General features: G+C 39.9%; 1 protein-coding gene across 4 annotated transcripts in view; it reads right to left on the minus strand.

Annotated features, from left to right (window-relative positions):
* Positions 1-22,783, minus strand: part of LOC126375286 (homeobox protein homothorax) — a 368,740-nt gene that overhangs the window by 236,945 nt on the left and 109,012 nt on the right. For all 4 annotated transcript variants that reach the window (XM_050022221.1, XM_050022219.1, XM_050022220.1 and 1 more), the window contains exon 7: positions 2,297-2,423. In XM_050022221.1, coding sequence (XP_049878178.1) covers positions 2,297-2,423 — 127 coding nt within the window. The remainder of the gene's footprint in view (positions 1-2,296; positions 2,424-22,783) is intronic.

The raw sequence follows: 22,783 nt of genomic DNA on the forward strand, positions 1-22,783 counted from the left end.
AACAAACTACAAGTGTATCAATTTAAAGGCGAACTCTACTTGACTCATCTCCAGCTAAGTAGTTGCCATCTGAGACAAATCTACAGTGAGTCACGCCAGAAAGACTGGATTGAAAATGTCATCACGGTGATGATTATAGCATTGACAACCTGAAGAAAGATCCATCCTGTTTCAAAATCTTGCTTGGCTGCTGTTCCTTTCCGACTGGAAGGTCAGATGGCAGTGAACACGTAACCAATACACTATATATAGGATCCTGACTCGCCAAAAACAGACTGGATTCATGACGTCACCGAGATGTAGCAATGACAGCCCCCTGTTTCAATAACTTGCTAAGCTGGTGTTCCTTTCAGATGGCAGTGACCAAGATACTACAATATTTACCTCCTGGTTTGGATCCTGACTCGGGTCCTATGCAACAGGTAGTCGCTTCTGTAAAAATCCGGACCTGTCAAATCGTCAGGTTAGGTAAGTGGACCCTATGAGCTGATCACGTCATTCGTTATAATATTCTTCATATCAATCTTAGGACTTGGTATCAAGAATGAGTAAGTTGTCTATTGAGAACTGGTAACTCTGCCAATGGCATTAAAAGTCAAGGGCGTGAGTTCGTCACGTGTCTATTTGGCTGGACAGGTCATCGACTTATCCTAGCATGGTCCACGGAAGCAGTGGGCGCAGATCGCTTCGAACTGAAGAATCGTGAGAAAGAAATAGCTGCGTGGGAGTGTATGATAATGTATACAATAATATCATTGTCCGGCCAGTGTAACGGCCTCCTTGGTCCAGTGGGTGAGCATTAGACTCACGATCCGGAGGTCCCAGGTTGGAATCCCGGTGGGGAGACTTTGTGAGCCTTGCAGGCCCAGCACCGTAAGCACGCGACTCTTTCTCGCCGCGACAGAGATCGTCTGTCTCTTTCTGTGCAGTACTGTGAGAGAGTGACGGGTGACGTATGTCGAGGCGAGAAAGGGTCGCGCGCTTACGGTACTAAGCCCGCTGGTTTGGTTAGGACATTGCAGGCTGAACATAAGCCGTTGGTTCCTGTTACTACTTACTGATGTAAATGGGGTCTTTGGCGGCTCAATAGTAACCCTGACACCAGGGTTGTTGAGGTTCGTAACCCACATCATAACCCATACGATAGAAGAAGAGTGCCACTGCTTGTGATGGAGATTTTGGATTGGCTTAGTGTACTGAATCATAAGCCAAATAAACTCATTTCGATTAGATACTTTCTTTATTTATGTTGAAATTTAGTCATGAGCAATATCATGTACCCACTTTAGAACCCTGTCGCACTATCATATTTGACATTTAATGAGACTTACGGTTTAATTTGTCAAAAAAGTTAATATGACATGGTTTCAAAGTGCATACATATTAGTGCTCGTGGCCGTACCTAACTACATTATTTGCACAATCAGGTTGAATATGAATACATTAACTATTGTAGCATGTCTAAGACAGCTGATTGCGTATGTAATCATTACCTATGTATGCAAATGATTTATTTGATTAGGCATGGTATTTAAAGTTGATTGGAAGACTGAATTACGGTAAAACCACCGGAAACAAATATTGAACTTTGAGGCCCTCTGCCGTTGCCTGAGCCGTTGGTCCCGGCTATTAGCCGTAAAAAAACCTCCACCAACCCGCAGTGGAGCAGCGTGGTGGAGTATGCTCCATACCCTCTCCGGTTGAATGAGAGGAGGCCTGTGCCCAGCAGTGGGACGTATATAGGCTATTTATGTTTATGTTATGTTATGAGGCCCTCTGACAGAGAAACGGACAGACGCAAAAAACGGTTTAGGGGTACTAAATGGAAGCCGGCTCAGTACAGAGCCTTCTGGGCGAGCTCCATCTTAGGCCTCGTCAATGCCTTCGGCCAAGTCTGAGGCCAAGATCAAACCCATCAAATGTAAAAAAGAATCAGAAAAGTACTTTAAATCCATTTTCCGTTCCAATAAAAAACAAATTAAACATTTTTTTGATCGAAATTTTATTTGAGTCGCTCAAGATGTTTCCGATTTTAAATGATATAAAATACTACACATACAAAAGAAAAATATCATCAAAATCGGACCTGTTCCTGGCAAATCAGAAGTTAGTTAGGAAGATCCGGCTTTTTCACAGAAAATGTCCAAGTAAAAAAACAATATACGGTCGAATTGAGAACCGCCTCCTTTTTTGAAGTCGGTAAAAAAGAATTAAGTATACTTTTGGCAGAAATATCGGGTTATTTGAGACCTGACCAATCAAGGTACCAGGATAACAGAATTGTGAATGAGCTCACCTGGATCTGTCGCGTCGAGGGTCTGCGGCGGGGGCTGACTGAGGGGGCCGGGGGTGCCGCCGGAGCCGGGCGAGCGCACGTCGTCGTTCACCGCACCGCCGTACGAGAGCGACGACGACGGCGGTCTCTGTTGACAACACCACCACAGTGATTATGATCGCCTGGTACTTTCGATTCTCATGGCGAAATGTTTTCAAAATTCTCATAGAATTTAAGAGTTTTTTTTTTATTTGCCTGGCTGGCTAACACCCCCTTGAGCTTGAGCCCCTGCCTCGCACTTTTCATTTCATTTTCGACTTCTTGGACTATCGTTCAAAAGATGGCCGCCACTTTTCTTAGCCAAACATAGCTTTATGATTTACGTTTGAACCAATTCCAAAATTTGTCTTTATTTAGTAATCAGATCTAGGAAACTACCAATTGATGAATCGACTGTCAAATGATTGTCTATTTCGTTTTTAAATAAGAACTATCACTACACCACAACTGTCGACTTAACACACAATCAACTCCAAAACTCAGCACGAAAATTCGATAAAAATTACAGTGTTACCATCAATGACACTCCTAATAACCTACCAGAGTTGCCAGTTCAAAAATTTAGACCGTTGCCATAATATTCCGTGCTAATGAGGCGACGCGCACGCCAAGCGACCATTACCTGCGCAGGCGCTGCCTTATGGGCCTTGTCGTGCAATGTAGTGTTGTCGCTCGATAGTGCACTATCGACGGAACATACATAAGATCGCGCCTATTTCCCGATGGGGGTAGATAGACACCGCGGAAGTGCATTCTCATCGAAATCTGGCTATTGATCTGATAATCTACACGAGAGAAGGATCGATGTTTAAAGTTTCATGAGCATAAATACTATCGATATTATCGACAGATGAACAGCCTCCGTGGTCTAGTGGTTGAGTTTTGGGCTCACGATCCGGAAGTCCCGGATCCGAATCCCGGTTGGGACATATCACAAAAATCACTTTGTGATCCCTAGATTGGTTAGGACATTTCACACTGATCATCTGATTGTCCAAAAAGTAAAATGACCCGTGCAACGGAAGGCACGTTAAGCCGTTAGTCACGGTTACTACTTACTGATGTAAATAAGTAGTCGTTACATGAGCCATGTCAGGGGCCTTTGGCGGCTCAATAATAACCCTGACACCAGGGTTGACGAGGTTGATATTCCACCTCACAACCTACACGATAAGAAGAAGAAGAATAGTCCACATCTCTCGCTCGATAATATTTTCTATCGACAGTTCGACGACTCTAGTGCAATGGCTTGAGTGGAATCAGGAAATCTGCTACAATTAGATCATTACTGCGAATTGCCTGTAAATATCAGGAAGTGTCGGTGATTTTGTAAAAGTGCTAAAGGTGTTGTTCAAATGAGGGATGATTTAGCTGGTTGAGACGCTCATGGAGGCTGATGGCATTTACATTTGAACCAATTCCAAGATTTGTCTTTATTTAGTAATCAGACCTAGGTAACTACCCAATTGATGAATTGACTGTCAAATGATTGTCTTTTTCGTTTTAAAGTAAGAACTACCGCTACACCACAACTTTACAGTGTTACTTGCTAAAGGTGTTGTTCAAATGAGGAATGATTTAGCTGGTTGAGACGCTCATGGAGGCTGATGGCATTTGATGTCCATCATCATCAGCCCATTAACGCCCCCACTGCTGGGGCACGGGCGTTCCCTATAGATGGATAGAGAGATCGGGCCTTAAACCATCACGCGGGCCCAGTGCGGATTGATGGTTATTAACGACTGCTAATGCAGCCGGGACCAACGGCTTAATGTGTCTTCCGAATTCGACAATCAAGTGATCAGCCTGAAATGTCCTAACCAAATTAGGAATCACAAAGTGATTTTTGAAACATGCCCCCACCGGGAACTTAATACTTTATCCGTGCGAAGCCGGGGCGGGTCGCTAGTATAATATATACCTACTTCTCTTTCAAGTCAATAGCATATCTACTTAGAGGTATATATATCATGTCACTTACCCAGTAAGTGTAACTAGCCCCGTGCAATACTCTCTCTCGTTTTCCCATGACACCCGAGCCGTGGCACGCGACACCGTGCGACAACGCGCACGTTTTTGCGCACACGCGTAATTGTGCGCTTGCGATCCGCCCCGCGCCCGCGCACCTAATTAGGTTAATGCGCGATTGTCATCTGATACGCTTTGACACTTGAAAGTATTAATCTTTTATAGACGCTGGAGAGAGATGTTACTGTCACTAATGAAGTAAGTGTATACCTTTTTTTTAGAAGTCTTGGGCTCAAAGTTGTTTGGTATTGTATTGTTATTATGAGACGAGTTACGTGCTTTTTTATCGACACCAATATTATATATGCGAATGTAACTCTGTCTGTCTATCTATTTCATAAACTGCTGTACCGATTTGGATGAAATTTGGTATGAAAATTGGAGAAGAAATGAAAAAAATTACGCGCACAGTCATCTAAACCGTTAGATATAATTTTTGAATCGCAACTCTATGCTAGGTATCCTTGATTTTTTATGACATATACCCACCCGGTGACTGGAACCCTCAACCACTGGACAACGGAAGCCGTAGAATCTCAATTAAACAAGATGACAGTATCCCGTCTTAATGAAGACCCCAAAGAAAACTAGAGGCAGAAAGACGGAGCACATGTGTGTCATAACAGTTTTTTTTAAATCTCGCAAAAGCGCTCCCCTGCGCCGCCTCTTCCAGGAATCGAACCCGGGACCGCGGCCACAATGCGAAATTACTGACCACGCCTCTGGACTTCACTTGTAAATGATCTTTTGAAGAAGGCATTCTCAGAAACTGTGTGAAGTATGTAACTTACTCAATTTGAGTTAACATGTTTGTATTGTGCTGAGATTTTTAATTACTTATAAGTAATTTCATTTTTAGGGTTCCGAACCCCAAAAAGAGAAACGGAACCCTTATAGGATCATTTTGTTGTCCGTCTGTCTGTTAAGAATAGTAATGTACCGTTCCTAGGGAAGTTCCCAATTTGGATACTTATCGCTATCGACCCACTAGAGTCGATTAATTCTATCAAATATCATCCTCTCAAACGACCCCCTGAGCTGATGTCCGCGCAAACTCGGCACCCTCAGGCCTGCACATTTTGTACCGGGTAAGAGCTCTCAGCGCACCCCAATTTGTCCGGCCAAGTAGTAGCCATTAGAAAAATCTACAATAAGTCACGTTAAAAAACAAAGCTGTAGTACTCCTTTCTGCTATTACAAATCAATAAATGCCTATTCACACCTGTCGTTAACATGATTAATAAAAAAAAATAAAAAAAAAACACAATCGCGTGCGCACCACAATTACATCGCACCTTAACAAACAGACAGGGAATAAATAAATGTATAGACAAATATAATGTTAACGAGGAAAGGTGTTACCGTTTGCCGAATTCGATAACTACCGATCGTTAGGCGTCGACGCAGTGACAGCGGAAAAGTATAAAAATAATCATCATCACTTCTTTTTAATCTGTTCCATGTAAGCTCTTCTTGGCCATAAAAAACCAATCGAAAATATTTTTATACACGGCGACACGGCTCAACTTTCTGATGTATTCGTTTTTGTTTGTTTATGTTATTGGATAACAAAAATGTTCTATTATCCGTATTAGCTTTTAGATTCATAATTAAAACACATAATAACGGATTAGGACGGACGGATTTTTTTTAGATTCTTTTCAAACTAAATTAAGGTTTTCATCATAGAAAGTAGAAAAAAGTGGTTCATGAGGTGCAGTTTTCCATTACATACGGCGATACGGCTCACCGCCTAACACGTTGGTGTAATAGAAAGCTCGGTGAAACGTGGGCACTTAATTCATATATTGTGATGGTTGTACCTCTGACTACCCTAATTGGGGTATAGTCGTGAGCTTACGTTATGTTATGAAAATATCTTTACACTTCATAATAGTATACTACTTTCTTAAAAAAATCTTAAAAAAATCTTAAAAAAAAACAAATGCTAATCCATCTTCGGCGATTAGAAAATTGGGCCTTCACTCTTACTTAATCTCGCTTAGAGGCGCACAGATCTTAAATGCGTTCACTAGAGTACCAATGACTTGCATGAAGACAATGAAGTCTTCTAAATGCTGGTTAAGCTCATCAATCCGCTTATCGCTACCCGCTCACACTTGCACAGACTCACCGATATTCCGCTAACGACATAAAATTACACTCCATGACGTAAATAAACAGAATTACGACAATAAAATCGACATAATGATAAACTTGCGAAGTTTCTCTCGCATATGGCGTCGAACGCATTAGCAACCGCTTCCTGACAGAAAAAAGACCTTTTAAAAAATATAAAGTTATTACTCAATTTGTCCCACAGCCAAAACAGATTGACGGAATTGGATGGCACGAAAGAAATTTAAATGATCACAAGACAAAACGATTATGTCTCTGGCTACTTCGCAGAGACGACAAGAATATATATCCGCGTTTAAAGTAGTTTAGAATGTGTAACTGGCTGTTAAGAAAGAATTCGTAATGCGCAAACGCAAATAGAGCACTGGCAAAATAAAGCCAAATCCCAATTCAAATATAGAACACGCATCCAACTGGCAATTTCAATAATCATTAAAGAAATCGAACAGACGGTCGAATTCGAATTTGAATTTGGAACAGATGTCCGCGCCACTCTCGATTACCGACTGAAGCTGACGATGTTCAGATCTATTCCCTAATTTGAATACAGAACACATGCTCTCAAGGACCGTTGGAATCCTTTTTGCGGCGTAATTTGCTTAAACCGCAAAGTTAAAACGATTTGAAACATCGGCGTGATTTGGAGTTTCAATCGTATGGGAATTGTTTTAGATGGACTTTTGGAATATGCAGTGATGCGCGTTTTATAAGATCACGCAATGTTGTTTAACTTATACTATTCTTCTATCGTGAGGTTTGTAAGGTGGATTACCAAACAAATCAAACCTGATGTCATAGTTATATTAAGCCACCAAAGGCGGTATTTCCCGTTCAGGTACGCAGAGTTGGTAAAGCAACAAGTTTTAAAACCAGGCTGGCTATGCTGGCAGAGGAAGACCTAGAAGGTCGTAAATGACCAAATTGGAGATGTCCTTCTACTCTGAACTGTGCGTGTATGAAACGATTGATGTATATGAAGGAAGTAAGAGAACTGTGTCAGGATCGAAGCTAATGGTTTTTCATAGTCTCTGCTTGCCCCGATCCGAAATAGGCGTGAGATTAAAACTATGAAATAAACTTGCATAAAATTACAAACATAGGTACAATAAGCTCCAAAAGTCCAATCAGTTTCTTGCAAAGTAATAAATTAACTGGTTGCACTTAATAAATAATAAAATAAAAAAAATATAAATTCTTTATTATCAGACAAAGAAGTCCATAGTTTGACAGAAAAATTAATTAATAAAATAAAATAAGATAAAATTACCTAATTAAAAATATAAAATGCGGAACCCTAAACAGAAACGGCAGCCAGCCCACAACTTAAGACCTCCTGGTTACATATTGTTTCTGTGAAAGACCAAAAACACATATGACAAGTAATGTTTCATAATTTCACCACTGTTTACAAATGATGAATAAATGTTACTACAGCACTAGTGAATATCTTAATGATACTGATGCTACCATTTGAAAAGCTTCCTTCTCTCTTTTGAACTTCTATTTTCTTGTGCCCGATAGGGTATGTGATGTGAAACTCATAATGTAACTTACAAACTTGTACACGAGATGTTGGCGTCAGATCTGGCAACCCCCGCAGCCTAGGTCTTCATCACCAGCCCATTAACGTCCCCACCGCTGGGGCACAGGCCTTCCCTATGGATGGATAGGGAGATCGGGCCTTAAACCATCACGCGGGCCCAGTGCGGATTAGTGGTTATTAACGACTGCTAATGCAGCCGGGACCATCGGCTTAACGTGCCTTCCGAAGCACGGAGGAGCTCGAGATGAAAACTCTTTTTTTGTGGTCACCCATCCTATGACCGGCCTTTGCGAAAGTTGCTTAACTTCAACAATTGCAGACCTAGCCCGTTAACCGCTGCTCCACCGAGCTCCTCGACTTCACATTTTACTCTTTATTGTACGTTAATACTGAGTTGGTCATCTTTGATTTCGCTCTCTAATATCGTGGTCCTTCATAGTACGCAAATAAAGAATGTTGAATATTGACTTCGCTGGGCTCAGTGACTGAAGTTTTGCTCTTTGATTGTAAGTATTCAATTACCAAAACTTTTTCTCAAAAGACGTATCCTAGGCACTTAATGGTAATGGTCATTAGACGGATTCAATTTCTCAAGACCAGCCAGCAATTAAAAAGATTTTTCGGTGATTACCACTATTACCGATATTACCATGATTACCATTGTGTCCAAATTACCGGTATCAATCAAATCACATACATATGGTAAAAGTAATCTGGGTTACAGTAATAGACTGACGTAATTACTGCTGTGAATTTGCGCCATGTTGTTTTTTAAACTTGTGTAAGAACAAAACAGGCTGTATAAGATGTATTTCTGATCTTCTTCTATTGTGAGGTGGATTACCAGCCCCATCAACCCTGGTGTCAGGGTTATTATTGAGCCGCCATAGGCCCCTGACATGACTCATGTAACGACTACGTACTTACGTCAGTAAGTAATAACCGGGACCAACGGCTTAACGTGCCTTCCGAAGCACGGATCATCTTACTTTCGGACAATCAGCCTGTAATGTAACCGAACTAAGGACCACAAAGTGTTTTTTTGTGATATGTCCCCACCGGGAAACGAACCCAGGACGTCATGATCGTGAGCCCAACGCTCAACCACTGGACTACGGAGGTCGTTAGTCTTAAATGAGTAATGAATACTGGATTTTTATTCATTTAAGCATTAAGTTTAATAATCTTAACGGTCTCTGAATAATCCTCTTCTAAGAAAACTTCACCTACAACTTTGCAGCTATCACTTACATCAAGATTATAATTTCCCACCGCAGCAAATCCATCGATCAGTATTAAGAATGCAAATCCTCACTGCAGATATATAATAAACGTCCTAACCTAACTAGGGATCGGAAAGTGATTTTTGTGATATATCCCTACCGGGATTCGACGGAAAATTCCACTTGATATTAACTCAGAATCATGGCCTGGATCAACCCTCAAAGTTTTCGTTACGATGTCACTAACACCCTGTGTTGGCGTCAGATCTGTCAAACTCCGTTGCCTAGGTATTGTTGATTATAAGGCGCATAGCAACGAGATATAAAGTAAGGTATTTTACATTATTTTAATTTTGTGAACTATTACTCTTTATTATACGTTAATACTGAGTTGTGTTAGCAAACTCTACAATAATACGTAAATATTAGTAACATCATCATCATCAGCCCATTAACGTCCCCACTGCTAGGGAACGGGCCTTCCCTACGGATGAATAGGGAGATCGGGCCTTAAACCATCACGCGGGCCCAGTGCGGATTGATGGTTATTAACGACTGCTAATGCAACCGGGACCTACGGCTTAATGTGCCTTCCGAAGCACGGAGGAGCTCGAGATGAAAACTTTTTTTTTTGTGGTCACCCATCGTTTGACCGGCCTTTGCGAAAGTTGCTTAACTTCAACAATCGCAGACCGAGCGCGTTTACCGCTGCGCCACCGTGCTCCTCAATTAGTAACATACTTACCCAGTTTTAATCAGTAATACTTATTACGGAAACCAAATATTATTACTACAAATCATAATAAGTTTTAATACAAAAGAATACAGCAACTAGTTTTTCAGTTTTCGCTTCTTTCAGGGCCCCGATACCGACCCCGCCGGCGTGGTCCACGATTTCCCTCATTCAGCGCTTATCGCTATCGACCCACTAGGGTCGATTAATTCTTTCAAATATTTTTCCTCTCAGACGACGCCCTGAGCCGAGGTTCGCGCCCAACTGGGCACCCTCAGGCCTGTTGTCTTAAACGTTGTACCGGGTGAGAGCCTTCAGCGCTCCCCATTTGTCCGGCCAAGTAGTTAATGCCATCTGCGGCAAATCTACAATAAGTCAGGTCAAAAAAAAAGTTTTCGCTTCTCTCGACAATAATCGTCTTCACTTGTTTTTTTTGTGTGCGTCAAGCTAGCGGCCTCAAAAAAAAATGGGCACGAAAAAATAATTTGACCATACCAAAAAATAGTACTCTTATTGAAAAAAATAGTACCTGTTGTAAAAAAATTAGTACCATCACGGTTCTGGATTTATAGCCATGTTTTATTGCACTTGCTAGCTTGACGGTGAGCGAAATTTGGCGAGAGTTAACGACAAGGTCTTTCGCTTTGATTTAAACGCCAAAAAATAGTACCGAAATAGTACTTACCCCCTGCAAAATACCGAAATGAGTACTTCAACGGTTCCAAAGTTATAAAGGCAGTTCTTTGCTCCCGCTGGCTTGACGTTTTGAAAATACCTATTATCTAGGGAACGCTTGCGTACTTCAGTTTGTAACTAATGTCAATAAACTCGTATGAAATAGTACTCCCTACCATCATAATTTGGACCTGATTCTCTTTGTAGAAATATGTCAAAAAGTCATTATAACCTATGTCATACATTTATCAAGACAGGTACAGTCGCGAACAAAATTATTACACATGCTCAAGAAGAATGTTGTCAGATTTTAGTATTTTTTCCCCATTTTTGGGTAAAAATTGGTGAAGTGCCAGGGTTGTCAGATGAAAGTAATATAATTGTTGAAACTCTTTGAGTTATTCTACAAATACTGCAAATTGTTTATTAACAAACACTTCGATCCGTAACAAATTGAACATGAAGGTATAAATTATAAAATAAAACAGCTGATTAAAAATGTATTATGATGTATTAAAATCACAGATTGTTTTCAATAAGAACTAGACCTATGCAGCCATTTTCTATTAAAATTATTGCATATGGGTGTATGCAATAGCAATTTTTTGTAATAGCAACACTCTGAAGTGCAAAGAAATGGTAGGGTAGACCTCCAAAATGGCAATACTGGCGATGGCAATACTTACGAATAAATTGTGAGGTTATGTAATTGTCTACGTGACTGTATCAACAACAAATGTATGGCATAGGTTATGATGATTTTTTAACATATTTCTAGAAAGAGAATCGGATCAAAATTATGATGGTAGGAAGTACTATTTCATACGAGTTTATTGAAATTAGTTACATACTGAAGTATGCAAGCGTTCCCTAGATAATAGGTATTTTCAAAACGTCAAGCCAGCGGGAGCAAAGAACTGCCTTTATAACTTTGGAACCGTTGAAGTACTCATTTCGGTATTTTGCAGGGGGTAAGTACTATTTCGGTATTATTTTTTGGCGTTTAAATCAAAGCGAAAGACCTTGTCGTTAACTCTCGCCAAATTTCGCTCACCGTCAAGCTAGCAAGTGCAATAAAACATGGCTATAAATCCAGAACCGTGAAGGTACTAATTTTTTTACAACAGGTACTATTTTTTTCAATAAGAGTACTATTTTTTGGTATGGTCAAATTATTTTTTCGTGCCCATTTTTTTTTTGAGGCCGCTAGCTTGACGCACACGTTTTTTTCTTCGTAGTCCCAGACGGAACAACCGCCAAAACGTTTTTCTCTTAAAATGTGACGTGGCGTTCCTTTTTTGAAATTGCCAACTTGTTGGTCATCTTTGATTTCGTTCGCTAACACCCAGTATATCAACTCCTCACCATCAATAATATTCTAAGAATTCCGGACACCAATTCTATAGCACAGAGTCAAAACAAAAATCCAAAATCACCGATAGATACAAACTCTGCAGTGTCCAGTCACAGAGAGGGCCGGAGGGCCGGAGGGCGGGAGGAATACTCGACTTTTCCATTATCATTAATTTGGCCAAACGAGAGTTTACTATAGTGTCATCTTAAGGAGCTATATGTCTTAATGTAGATCTTTTGTTTTCCACTATTCGTAGAGGTCAAGATGTTCTGGAACATTCTGGATCATTCTCGAATGTCGCTGAGTCAGTTTGGCTGTTTGCCTAGTGGATTGTCTTTGTATTTTGATTATCTGATATATTCGTGTTTGTTTGTTTATGTTATTTGCTAACCAAAATGTTATATTTTCCTATTACTAGCCGTATTAGCTTTTACATTAATTTCAAACTAATTTTAGGTATTCAACATAGCAAATAGAATAGAGGCAAGATGATTGGACACTTAATAAGACACGATGATACTTTTGAATTTGAACTGTAGGTATCTAAAATTATAAACAATAATAAGCTTTATCTTTAATTTCCTTCAAACCAGACCTCAGGTGTCAATTCTACTTACTAATCGGGAACGAATAAAGAAAATGCCATTTTTTTCATTTTCAATTCCGCCCCCTCCAGCTGGTGCAACCCGATCGTGCGCACGCGCCGTTCCAAATTCAAAATAATTCTAAACTTCGGAACCCCTGCATTGTTCTTTTTTCGAATTGTTTTCTGTTTAATTCACCGGTACGTGCTTTTGACAGGGGTGGTCCTTTGCATAAACCTCAACCCTTGCAAGTATATTGTTGGTACCAAATGTTTGTTTGTTAAAAACGTTTTAACGCAATCGAGTCTGAAGTGTTTATTTTGTGTAGTGGCGAAAAGTAATCGCGGTGAACCTCTCGTGGTTAAGTCAAATTGAATTTGACGGTAATGAGTTATGTAAACATTTTAAGACAAGTACCTAATACCTTTTATTTGGTGTCATACTCGTAAAAGACCATTAACCCGGCCCCAGAGGGGTCATTAGAGTCATCTTCTCTAAGATGGTGGCTGAATTCCAATAGGCATAAGTATCCACACCTCAGCGAGATTTCTGTTACACCAACGTGATAGGTGAGTCGTATCGCAGCCTATAATGGTCGAGCCAACTAACTGGTACTGGGTTTTATAGGAAAAAATAGTAGTTTGGTGATGTAAGTACGTAGTAGTTACGTGAGTCACGTCATGGGCCTTTGGCGGCTCAGTAACAACCCCAAACTGCGAAGTTTGTGGGAAGAAGGAAGATACGTACCATATCTTATATGAATATACTCGGAACGCCTCACAAAGGCTGTTTTTATTTAAACAACAAAAAATTTGGAGTCATACTAGTGATATAGGTATCTTGGAGGCCTTTTTATCAGAGCCTACGAGCAGAGAATCATATTTGATTTATGCTTTCATTCACAACAGCATCGCATCGTAGGCTGTTGTGGATGGGGGCATGAATTAAATATGTTTTTTTTTTCATTTTATCAGTTTTAGTCAGTCTTGATCGATGGGGCTGGCATAACAAATTTTGTTAAAAGCCCTTAACTAAATAAAAAACAAAAAAACCCTGACACCATGGTCGATGAGGTTGGTCCACCTCACAACCCACACGATAGAAGAAGAAGAATCGGGCTATACTCTGTCTGTCAAATGGCGCCAAAATACATAACCGTACTTATCACCCGGAACCGACTTGACAATCCGGTCACAGCCAGCAATCAAATCGTAAAATAAAATATCCGGCTACAAGCAAGGTTGAATTTTATGACCGTTTAGCCCATTCTATATTGTAGCTATAGTTTTATGGAAGTCGTGCTTATAATTACAAGTTGGCTAGGCGTCGCCTGGCGCTGGGTCAAGGACCTTCATGGGAAAGGCATCGTAAGTCATGACTGGTAGCCAGGATTTTTGTGTACATACTAATCAGCCCCGATTTTGAGGTTGCGCGTGATAGTTTTTAGTAGTTTTCTTTTTTGTTGTTACTTATATAGCAATGTAAGAAATGTACTTGTTCTGTTTTCAACGCTCCTGGGCTTGGAAGCTCACGATCTGCAAGTCCTTGGTTCGAATCCAGCCTCCGTAGTCAGAGCGTTCGTCACGATCTGGAGGTCCCGGACTTTGTCGAAATCACTTCGAGAGACTGTCCTATGTTTGATAAGGAGTCAGGCTTGAATCACCTGATTGTCTGAACAAATAAGATGATTCTGTGCTTCGGAGGGCACGTTAAACTGTTGGTCCCGGTTGCTACCGTAGTCGTTAGTCAGAATTTGTGCCTGGTTAACGGCAATAGGTTCGCTCCCTATTACATGGGACTTAACTAAACATAGCGAAGAGTGGGTGTGTTTGCTTTACACCTCTGCCTACCCCATGGGGGATGCAGGCGTGATGTTATGAAAGTAAAAGACGTAGTTAATACGTTTATCTTAAGTATATTTGACAGATAATCCATATTTATCGCAGTTTCGTCGTGTATCAAGATGTCAAGTGTTTCCGTTTATATATTCCGAATATTTGTCCCAGTTCTCATAAAGATAAAGTAGCGACCTCCGTGGTCCAGTGGTTGAGCGTTGGGCTCACGATCCGGAGGTCTCAGGATCAAATCCCGGTACGGACATATCACAAAAATCACTTTATGTTCACTAGTTTGGTTAGATCAGGCTGATCACCTGATAGTCTGAAAGTAAGATGACCCGTGCTTCAGTATTCAGTATTAACGTCCCCACTGCTGGGGCACGGGCCTTCCCTATGGATGGATAGGGAGATCGGACCTTAAACCATCACGCGGGCCCAGTGCGGATTGATAGTTATTAACGACTGCTAATGCAGCTGGGACCAACGGCTTAACGTGCCTTCCGAAGCACGGAGGAGCTCGAGATAAAAACTTTTTTTTTGTGGTCACCCATTCTATGACCGGCCTTTGCGAAAGTTGCTTAACTTCAACAATCGCAGACCGAGCGCGTTAACCGCTGCGCCTCCAAACTAAGTAATAAACTAAGTAATTTATCTCAATTTTGAAAAGGTTCTCAACAGATAATCTCAATGCTAAATCAACCCACCTGCACTATTAATAAACTAGCCATTTCAATAAACAAGACTTCTTAATTAAACTAATACGGTAATTTAAAACGATCGCTATGCAAAGCTAACATGGCTTGTACTAGGCGAGCAGAAAATAAAGGAGACAGGAATGCCGCTTAACGATTATAGATTGGTGAAATTCTTGTATAAAGCTACGCGAATGAGGATAGTTGTTGTGGAATTGAAGCATCTTCTGTGTTCCTGGTCAAGACAAAATGATTATCACATAGATAAGTACCTACTCCAATTGCAACCATCAACCTTCTGACTGACTCACGAATCTCAAAGACTATGAGTGAGCAGTCTCAATTTTTGCATGGGAATTCTTTTTAAAACGTAGGTGCACACTAAGACGGGATTTTGCGAAATTCAACCCCTAACGGGGTAAAAATAGGTGGCAGAGTTTGTATGAAATTCCTATAATTAAAACACAATAACGGGTTCTTACCGCGTTTAAAGCAGGGATATGAGACTCCCGATATTGTGTCTCGAAACGTTTCGAGACACCGATAACGGGTCAACCCGTGATCATGGCACTTGCAACAGTGTCGAAATATCGGGAGTCTCATATCCCTGCTTTAAACGCGGTAAGAACCCGTTATTATGTGTTTTAATTATGATAATAACCGCGTAAACTTAAAACAATGAAGTTCCTATAGTTTTAATATTAGGGTTTCAAGCGAATGAAGTCGCGAGTTTATAAAGATGAAGAATATAATTAATAATTATGATCTTCTTTTCTACAATATTACCAGTTACATATCATGAAGTTCTGACACAAAAAGACAAAAGAACTCGAAATTAATCTTGTTCACGACACGGATACACATTAATTGAACAATATAAAACTCGATAAGACAATATGGAAACTAACTGGTTTGCTTGAGGACGCATAAAAATTTAATTAACAAAGAGTTCGTACAGGTTTCGTGTCTTCTAGACTTGCTGCGGGAAAATTAATATCCACTCATTTAGTATGCAAATAGTGAGCCGGCCCTTATCGGAGTTGTCCGGTCCGTTCAATCAAAGTGTCCTTTAGCTGGGCTATCTGTGCGATCTCACCTCTCTTGCTCTCATGCCGCCCTGGTACCTTCGATTTATTACGCTAGAGTATCATTAGTGCAATCTTCATTTATCTATTTTGTTACTGTTTTTTTTAATATTATATATCTGCAGTGAGGATTTGCATTCTTAATACTGATCGATGGATTGGCTCGGGTGAGAAATTATAATCTTGATGTAAGTGATAGCTGCAAAGTTGTAGGTGAAGTTTTCTTAGAAGAGGATTATTCAGAGACCGTTAAGATTATTAAACTTAATGCTTAAATAGATATAAATCCAGTTTTCATTACTCATTTAAAACTAAACGACCTCCGTGGTCCAGTGGTTGAGCGTTGGGCTCACGATCATGACGTCCTGGGTTCGATTCCTGGTGGGGACATATCACAAAAAAACACTTTGTTGTCCCTAGTTCGGTTACATTACAGGCTGATCACCTGATTTGCCGAAAGTAAGATGATCCGTGCTTCGGAAGGCACGTCAAGCCGTTGGTCCCGGTTACTACTTACTGATGTAAGTAAGTAGTCGTTACATGAGCCATGTCAGGGGCCATTGGCGGCTCAAATTGATGAGGTTGGTCACCTCACAACCCACACGATAGAAGATTTAAGACTACTGTATGACGATCACAAGACGACATAGTCTTACGAATAACACACAGATGTAGATTGTAGATAACATATTTTGCTTCCTATAATTATCTATAAAAAGACAGCAGAATACACAAAAACACACAACAACACACAATTTTGCGTCACAGAACATTTCAACGGTGTCAACACCGCAAAAATAAACATCTACGCTTTGATACATGACAGAAGACAAAGTATCAACAAGATAAGATAAAAATAACAAGTAGGTAACCAAAACCTAATCTCGTTGTGTCGAACACAAAAATATTAGGTCAATTTTTCTATAGCTAATCAAGAGTAATTGTGTTGTAATAATAGAAGGGAAGGGCTCGATTCGATTCCCATTGTTCAGGCTGTAACCAGACACTGCCCTCGTGTGCCCACAGCTTTAGGGTGGAAATGTGTGAGAAAGCATGTGGATTGTATTTCATGTGCGCGTTTTCGTTTCAATGTTGGATTTATAGGAGATTTGGGGTTTGTGGTTGTTGAAAGTACGGAAGAAAGATGTCTATCTTGCTAGTAGTGTTTTTTTTTAATGACAATTATCTCTCTCTCTCTTTATTTTAGAACTGCGCTCTTGTCGATGGAGTAATCGCCATTCCTCTCTTCTTCCCGCCAAATCCTTCATCTCCTGATACGACACAACCTGCACCTTCTCTTTTATTTGTTTTATAAATGTCTTCTTAGGTCTATCCCTTCCTCTCTTCCCTTAAATTTTTCTTTCTATGATGTTAATGCCAATTAATTGAGTAAAATTTAAAATAGGAGCACTATTCTTTATTCGAGTCGTATCTGTGTACATATCCAAGAGAAAAAAAAAACGAAAAAATATATAAAGTAACTTTACACTCCATTATTTGTCACGGTTATAACTTTATGTATGAAAATAAATTTCGATCGTAATTATAACTTGTTTTAGACACAGAACCGCCGCAAGACCTCCAAGATTAGTAAACAAATTTTGAAATATCTCCGGAACTGTGACTACCCTTCCCGTCAGCTGTGACGTGCGACAGGAGTAATCTCACGCGTCTATACAACAAGCCCTCCAGCCCTCAGCCCTCTAGCCCTCAGCGATACCCTCACAATCGTATGTAATGGTACCACCACTCCAGCCACTGTTTTCCTTTGTAATCAGCCCTTCGCTAGCTCCCCTAATGATTTTTCCTTCTATTTGTTTTTGTGTGGTAATTGTTGTTTGGTTTTCTTGCAAATTGCTTGCGGTAAATAAAGTGTAATAAAGACTTAGTGTTTTGGCTGCGCGGTTTAGATAGGCGGGGTCGGTGGGAACAGCAAACTTACTCAATTTTTTCGTATCATATTTAGAAATATTAAAAACACCAACACAAGTTTCGCTATATTCGTAGCTCCACGTAGGCTCAGTTAACGCTGTGAGTTACACAGTATATTACCAGCCGTCATAAAAAAAACAATGCGTCCAATAAAAAACATTCATTAATCCGACCACAATTCAATAACGCGACAAAGAAGTAGAAAATTTCAATATCAATTGTAAAGCGGCGGCCCCAGAGCTGTGCCCTGAGCGAGCGACACGTGTTTCAGAGCTTAACTGCACTTACAATTAAGCTTTAAGTCCCGGTTAATTAAACTCGGTCCGTATTGTCGCGCGAAACCCTTTAAGCCGCCCACAATGCGAGCTTTCTGTAAAAAGCCTATTGAAAACCGTTGCCCGACGTCTCACAGGCTTTATTGACGAACACTTTTTAATATAGACGTTTTGTTCCGGCTGCAAATAGGATTTGAATTCCGATTTAATTGTTTCCGTTATTGACTTCGGTTAAGCAGTTTGGGGTTGAGTGATTGTCGTTTGACAGACTGGGATTTAAATAAACACGCGTTTTGTTGTTGATTGAATACGTGGCCAAATAATATTTCACTGCTAAATTTCCTCGGTGAGGTATGGGTACTTAGTTCATCTTGCGACAAATGTACATCTGACTACCCGAATTCGGATATAGTCGTGAGCTTATGTAATGTATAAACTTCAAAAAAATTAAGCTTAACTTTTGATGTATGCCGCTGTCCGTGAACAATTTTGAGCCAATGACAAGACACTTAAAATACAACGCTAATATTTGATACCCTTCCGCATAACTCTTTATTTGGATCGACACTTCCTTAAAACATAAAAGTTCTCCGAATCAGTCTCAAGAAAGAGCCACCGGTCTTTCACACCTCCCCCAGTCTGATTTAAATATCGCCTCAATAAAACTCTAATTAAATGAATTAGCGGAAGCCCAGGAAGCCAGGACTATTGGTAATCGTAGTCGCTCGGAGCGCTTGACCATAGTCTTTGAATAATTTATGTGCGTTCGTTCCGTTACATTGAATAGCTAATGACGTGTGCCGCTCAGTGAGTATACGAGGCCCTTAAAGGGAGCTTTTGTGGCCCTTTAAGATGCACATTTCGGTCCACAAAACTCTTTCATCTGCTGTTATATTAGTTACTATAAAACGAGATTCAATACCTATCTCATCAGCTACAGCACAGTAGCCGTCAGTTAAATCAAATACAATAACGAATTCACGTTTAAGTTTCAATAAGTCAGAGACATCCATTTGCTAAAAGTCGTAAATCGCTCTCCAGGAAATTGAATCTTCATTTAACTTTAAATTGTCTAAAGAGTGAAGTTGACTTATAGTCTGCAGTGGCCTCCCTGCAAACAGCCCTGCCTCTAATGCTTGTCTACCTGAATATTTACTTTTAGTTAATATTAATGCTCGGTCGGCCGTGGGTTGACTAGCGATCGGCGTCTGCGCACTGTCTAAACCTCCTAGTGGAATATTTATAAGTTATGTCCTTTAACCAAAGCACGCTACTGCACCGTTTACCATTAAATTTTGACATACGTGTGGCCACTGGTATTGTTATCCATTCCTTAAATTCTCATGTTTAAAAATTCTGTTTTCCATGAAGCTTTCTACTCGTGTAGCGACGCGTCTTAAGTCTGGACAAAGGTGCGTCCACAAGTTACGTTTAGTGGAATAAGTTTACGTTAGTTTACCTACTTTTTATAACAATTCTGACTATTAATTGTTGCTGATTTACATAGCAACATTATTACTAATCTGCAACTTTTGGTTATCGAATCACTCACACTATCCTTTAGGAACGTTACTTTTTTAAACAAAAGTAATAACACCAGTGTAGGTGCACCATAAGAAACTTGAAACGAATACTTATATATCGGTAACGCATACTAATAAATCTTGGCTGAAAGAAAGCAATGAAATGGTATACTATTGTAGTGGTTGGTACCAACGCTTTAGTACGGTGAGTGTCCCGCAGGGCGGCATTATAGTGCCATTTCTATTCTTTATTCATGTTGGATTGCTTTTTTGTGTGTTCGTGTCTGTTTTATGAATATTGCCAGATGTTTAACTTTTACTGTGTTCCGTATGTTAATAAATAGTAAATGTGGATACGTGTTTTACTATTGGGTCAATATCACCGTTATTCTCTGCCCTGCTTAGCCCAGTGGTTGAGCGTTGGGCTCACGATCTGTACGTCCGGGTTCGATTCCCGACGGGGACATTGTCGAAATCACTTTGTGAGACTGTACTTTGTTTGATAAGGGAATTGCAGGCTTGAATCATCTGATTGTCCAAAAAAATAAGATGATTCCGTGCTTCGGAAGGCACGCTAAGCCGTTGGTTCAAACACCTTCACCAACACGTATTGGAGCAGCGTAGTGGAGTATGATCCATACCCCTTCCGGTTGATTGTGGACAGGCCTGTCCAGCAGTGGGACGTGTATAGGCTGTTTATGTTTATGTTAATTATAGGCGTGTATTTCTATCTATCTGTGTTTCTATATAGCATAATAAATTCCAGACTAATTACTTCTTCTATAGTGTGGGTTTTTGAGGGCGGATTGGTATCTTTCTACTAGGGTCTTAGGAATTGTAATAAATTCATTATATAGTTATAACTGTTCGCTTGCGCATGGTTGCCTATGACAACGCTATGTGCTTAGACAATTGTCATATGCCTATATAGATATAAAGGTTGCCTGGAAAAGATTGCTACTTAGCAATAAGGCCGACTATTGTACTCTTTCTAATTCTCTTTGTATTTCCTATTTGTTGAATAAAGTATTTGTTATGTTGTGCATACCTGAACGCATTAATTTCAATAAAAGCAGTTATTCTTGTAAAGGAATTTATTGGAATCATTGTGTTATGCGGTATTGGAGTGTTGTTTTGGCATAAGCATTCGACATCTGCATACACGGAGGTCGGAGGGTCGAAACGTATCCTGTTAGTATTCATAACGTCTGCTTAATGGCTAACCATAGATCTAAGAAGGATGTAGGATGTATTTTGGAGGTGTCTTGGAGACAGTTTTTCTTCATATTTCTTTTAAAACTAAATAATACGTCTTGTGTGTATTTAGTGATAAAAATTACATGTTGCTTAGTTTACTCCTTGACAGTTCACGTGTTCTGTATTTTTAGTTTGAGACGATAAGATTGTGTTATTGGATTCCTTTTCTTTATTTATTTGTCGATCTATAATATTCAGCTAGCTTATTTTTGTAGCATCTAAACTGTACGGCCACAGGTTAACAGAAAGTTCGGTGAGGTGTGCGTTTTTTGATCATCATGCGATGGATGTCCTCTGACTTCCCCTTTGGGATACAGTCGTAAGCTTATGTTATGTGGTTCTATGAAACTCTATATTCATTCATCATCAGCCCAATAACGTCCCCACTGCTGGGGCACGGGCCTTCCCTATGGATGTAGGGAGATCGGGCCTTAAACCACCACGCGGGCCCAGTGTGGATTGGTGGTTATTAACGACTGCTAATTCAGCCGGGACCAACGGCTTAACATTTCCCATTCCCTTCCGAAGCACGGAGGAGCTCGAGATGAACTTTTTTTTTTGTGGTTACCCATCATATGACTGGCCTTTGCGAAAGTTGCTAAACTTCAACAATCGCAGACCGAGCGCGTTTACCGCTGCTCCACCGAGTTCCTCGTACATACATACTGCAATAAAAAATTCCTATTCTGAATCAACATCTTAATTATACCATCCAAAAAATTATCATAAAATTGTAATCTATGGTTATACAATTACCATAACGCTTTATTGCACATATAAACACAACAGTAAAAACAATTACAAAAATGACAAGACAAGCACAATCGGTGGCCTTATTGCTATATAGCAATTTCTTCCAGGCAACCGTAGATTGGAAAACTTCCTACATATTGGAGTCGGGGATACAGGTATAAGTAAATAATGCAACATAACTCAAAACGATCTACGTAAAATATAATGATAATAAGAATAAATTTATCCTGTAAATGTTTTGTAAAGGAGAATGGGCGAATCTGGTCCAAGAACCTCCACTGATGAGACTTATATGTAATGAAAGCTTATGCTTTCTCTATGAATCTGGCAAAGTTCTATCAGATTCTGTCCCGGGGTTCTTTTTTTACGGCCATGTTTGTCCTGGCTAAAAATGTGATAAAATACAGTGGGAGCTAAAATCGGCTCAAGATTTGTTGCTGGATAACTAAGTCTACATAAATAATTATGTATCATATTGTATATCATTTTAAAGAGGATCTTTTCCAGAATCCGAAACATAAAAAAAACAAAAAAAATCTTTTTGTAAGCGAATTATAGTCAATTTATATCTGCAGCGCCATTGTTTCTCGGTAGCTAAGTTCAAGTTTCATGCCTTTTACCCCTTCCAAAAGTATCTTACCGATTTTTTTTATATTGCTTCCGGAATTTGATCTGAGTGATAATAACAAGAAAAATAAATAAACACCTCTCCGATAGAGACCGGCTAAGCTATTGCCTATTGCAAGAAATCGTCATCATTAGCAAGTCATTACGGTATTGCATATTATAAGCTTATCAGCAACTTGGAACTTGG

The sequence above is a fragment of the Pectinophora gossypiella genome, chromosome 18, assembly GCF_024362695.1.
Source record: "Pectinophora gossypiella chromosome 18, ilPecGoss1.1, whole genome shotgun sequence".
Classification (NCBI taxonomy): domain Eukaryota; kingdom Metazoa; phylum Arthropoda; class Insecta; order Lepidoptera; family Gelechiidae; genus Pectinophora; species Pectinophora gossypiella.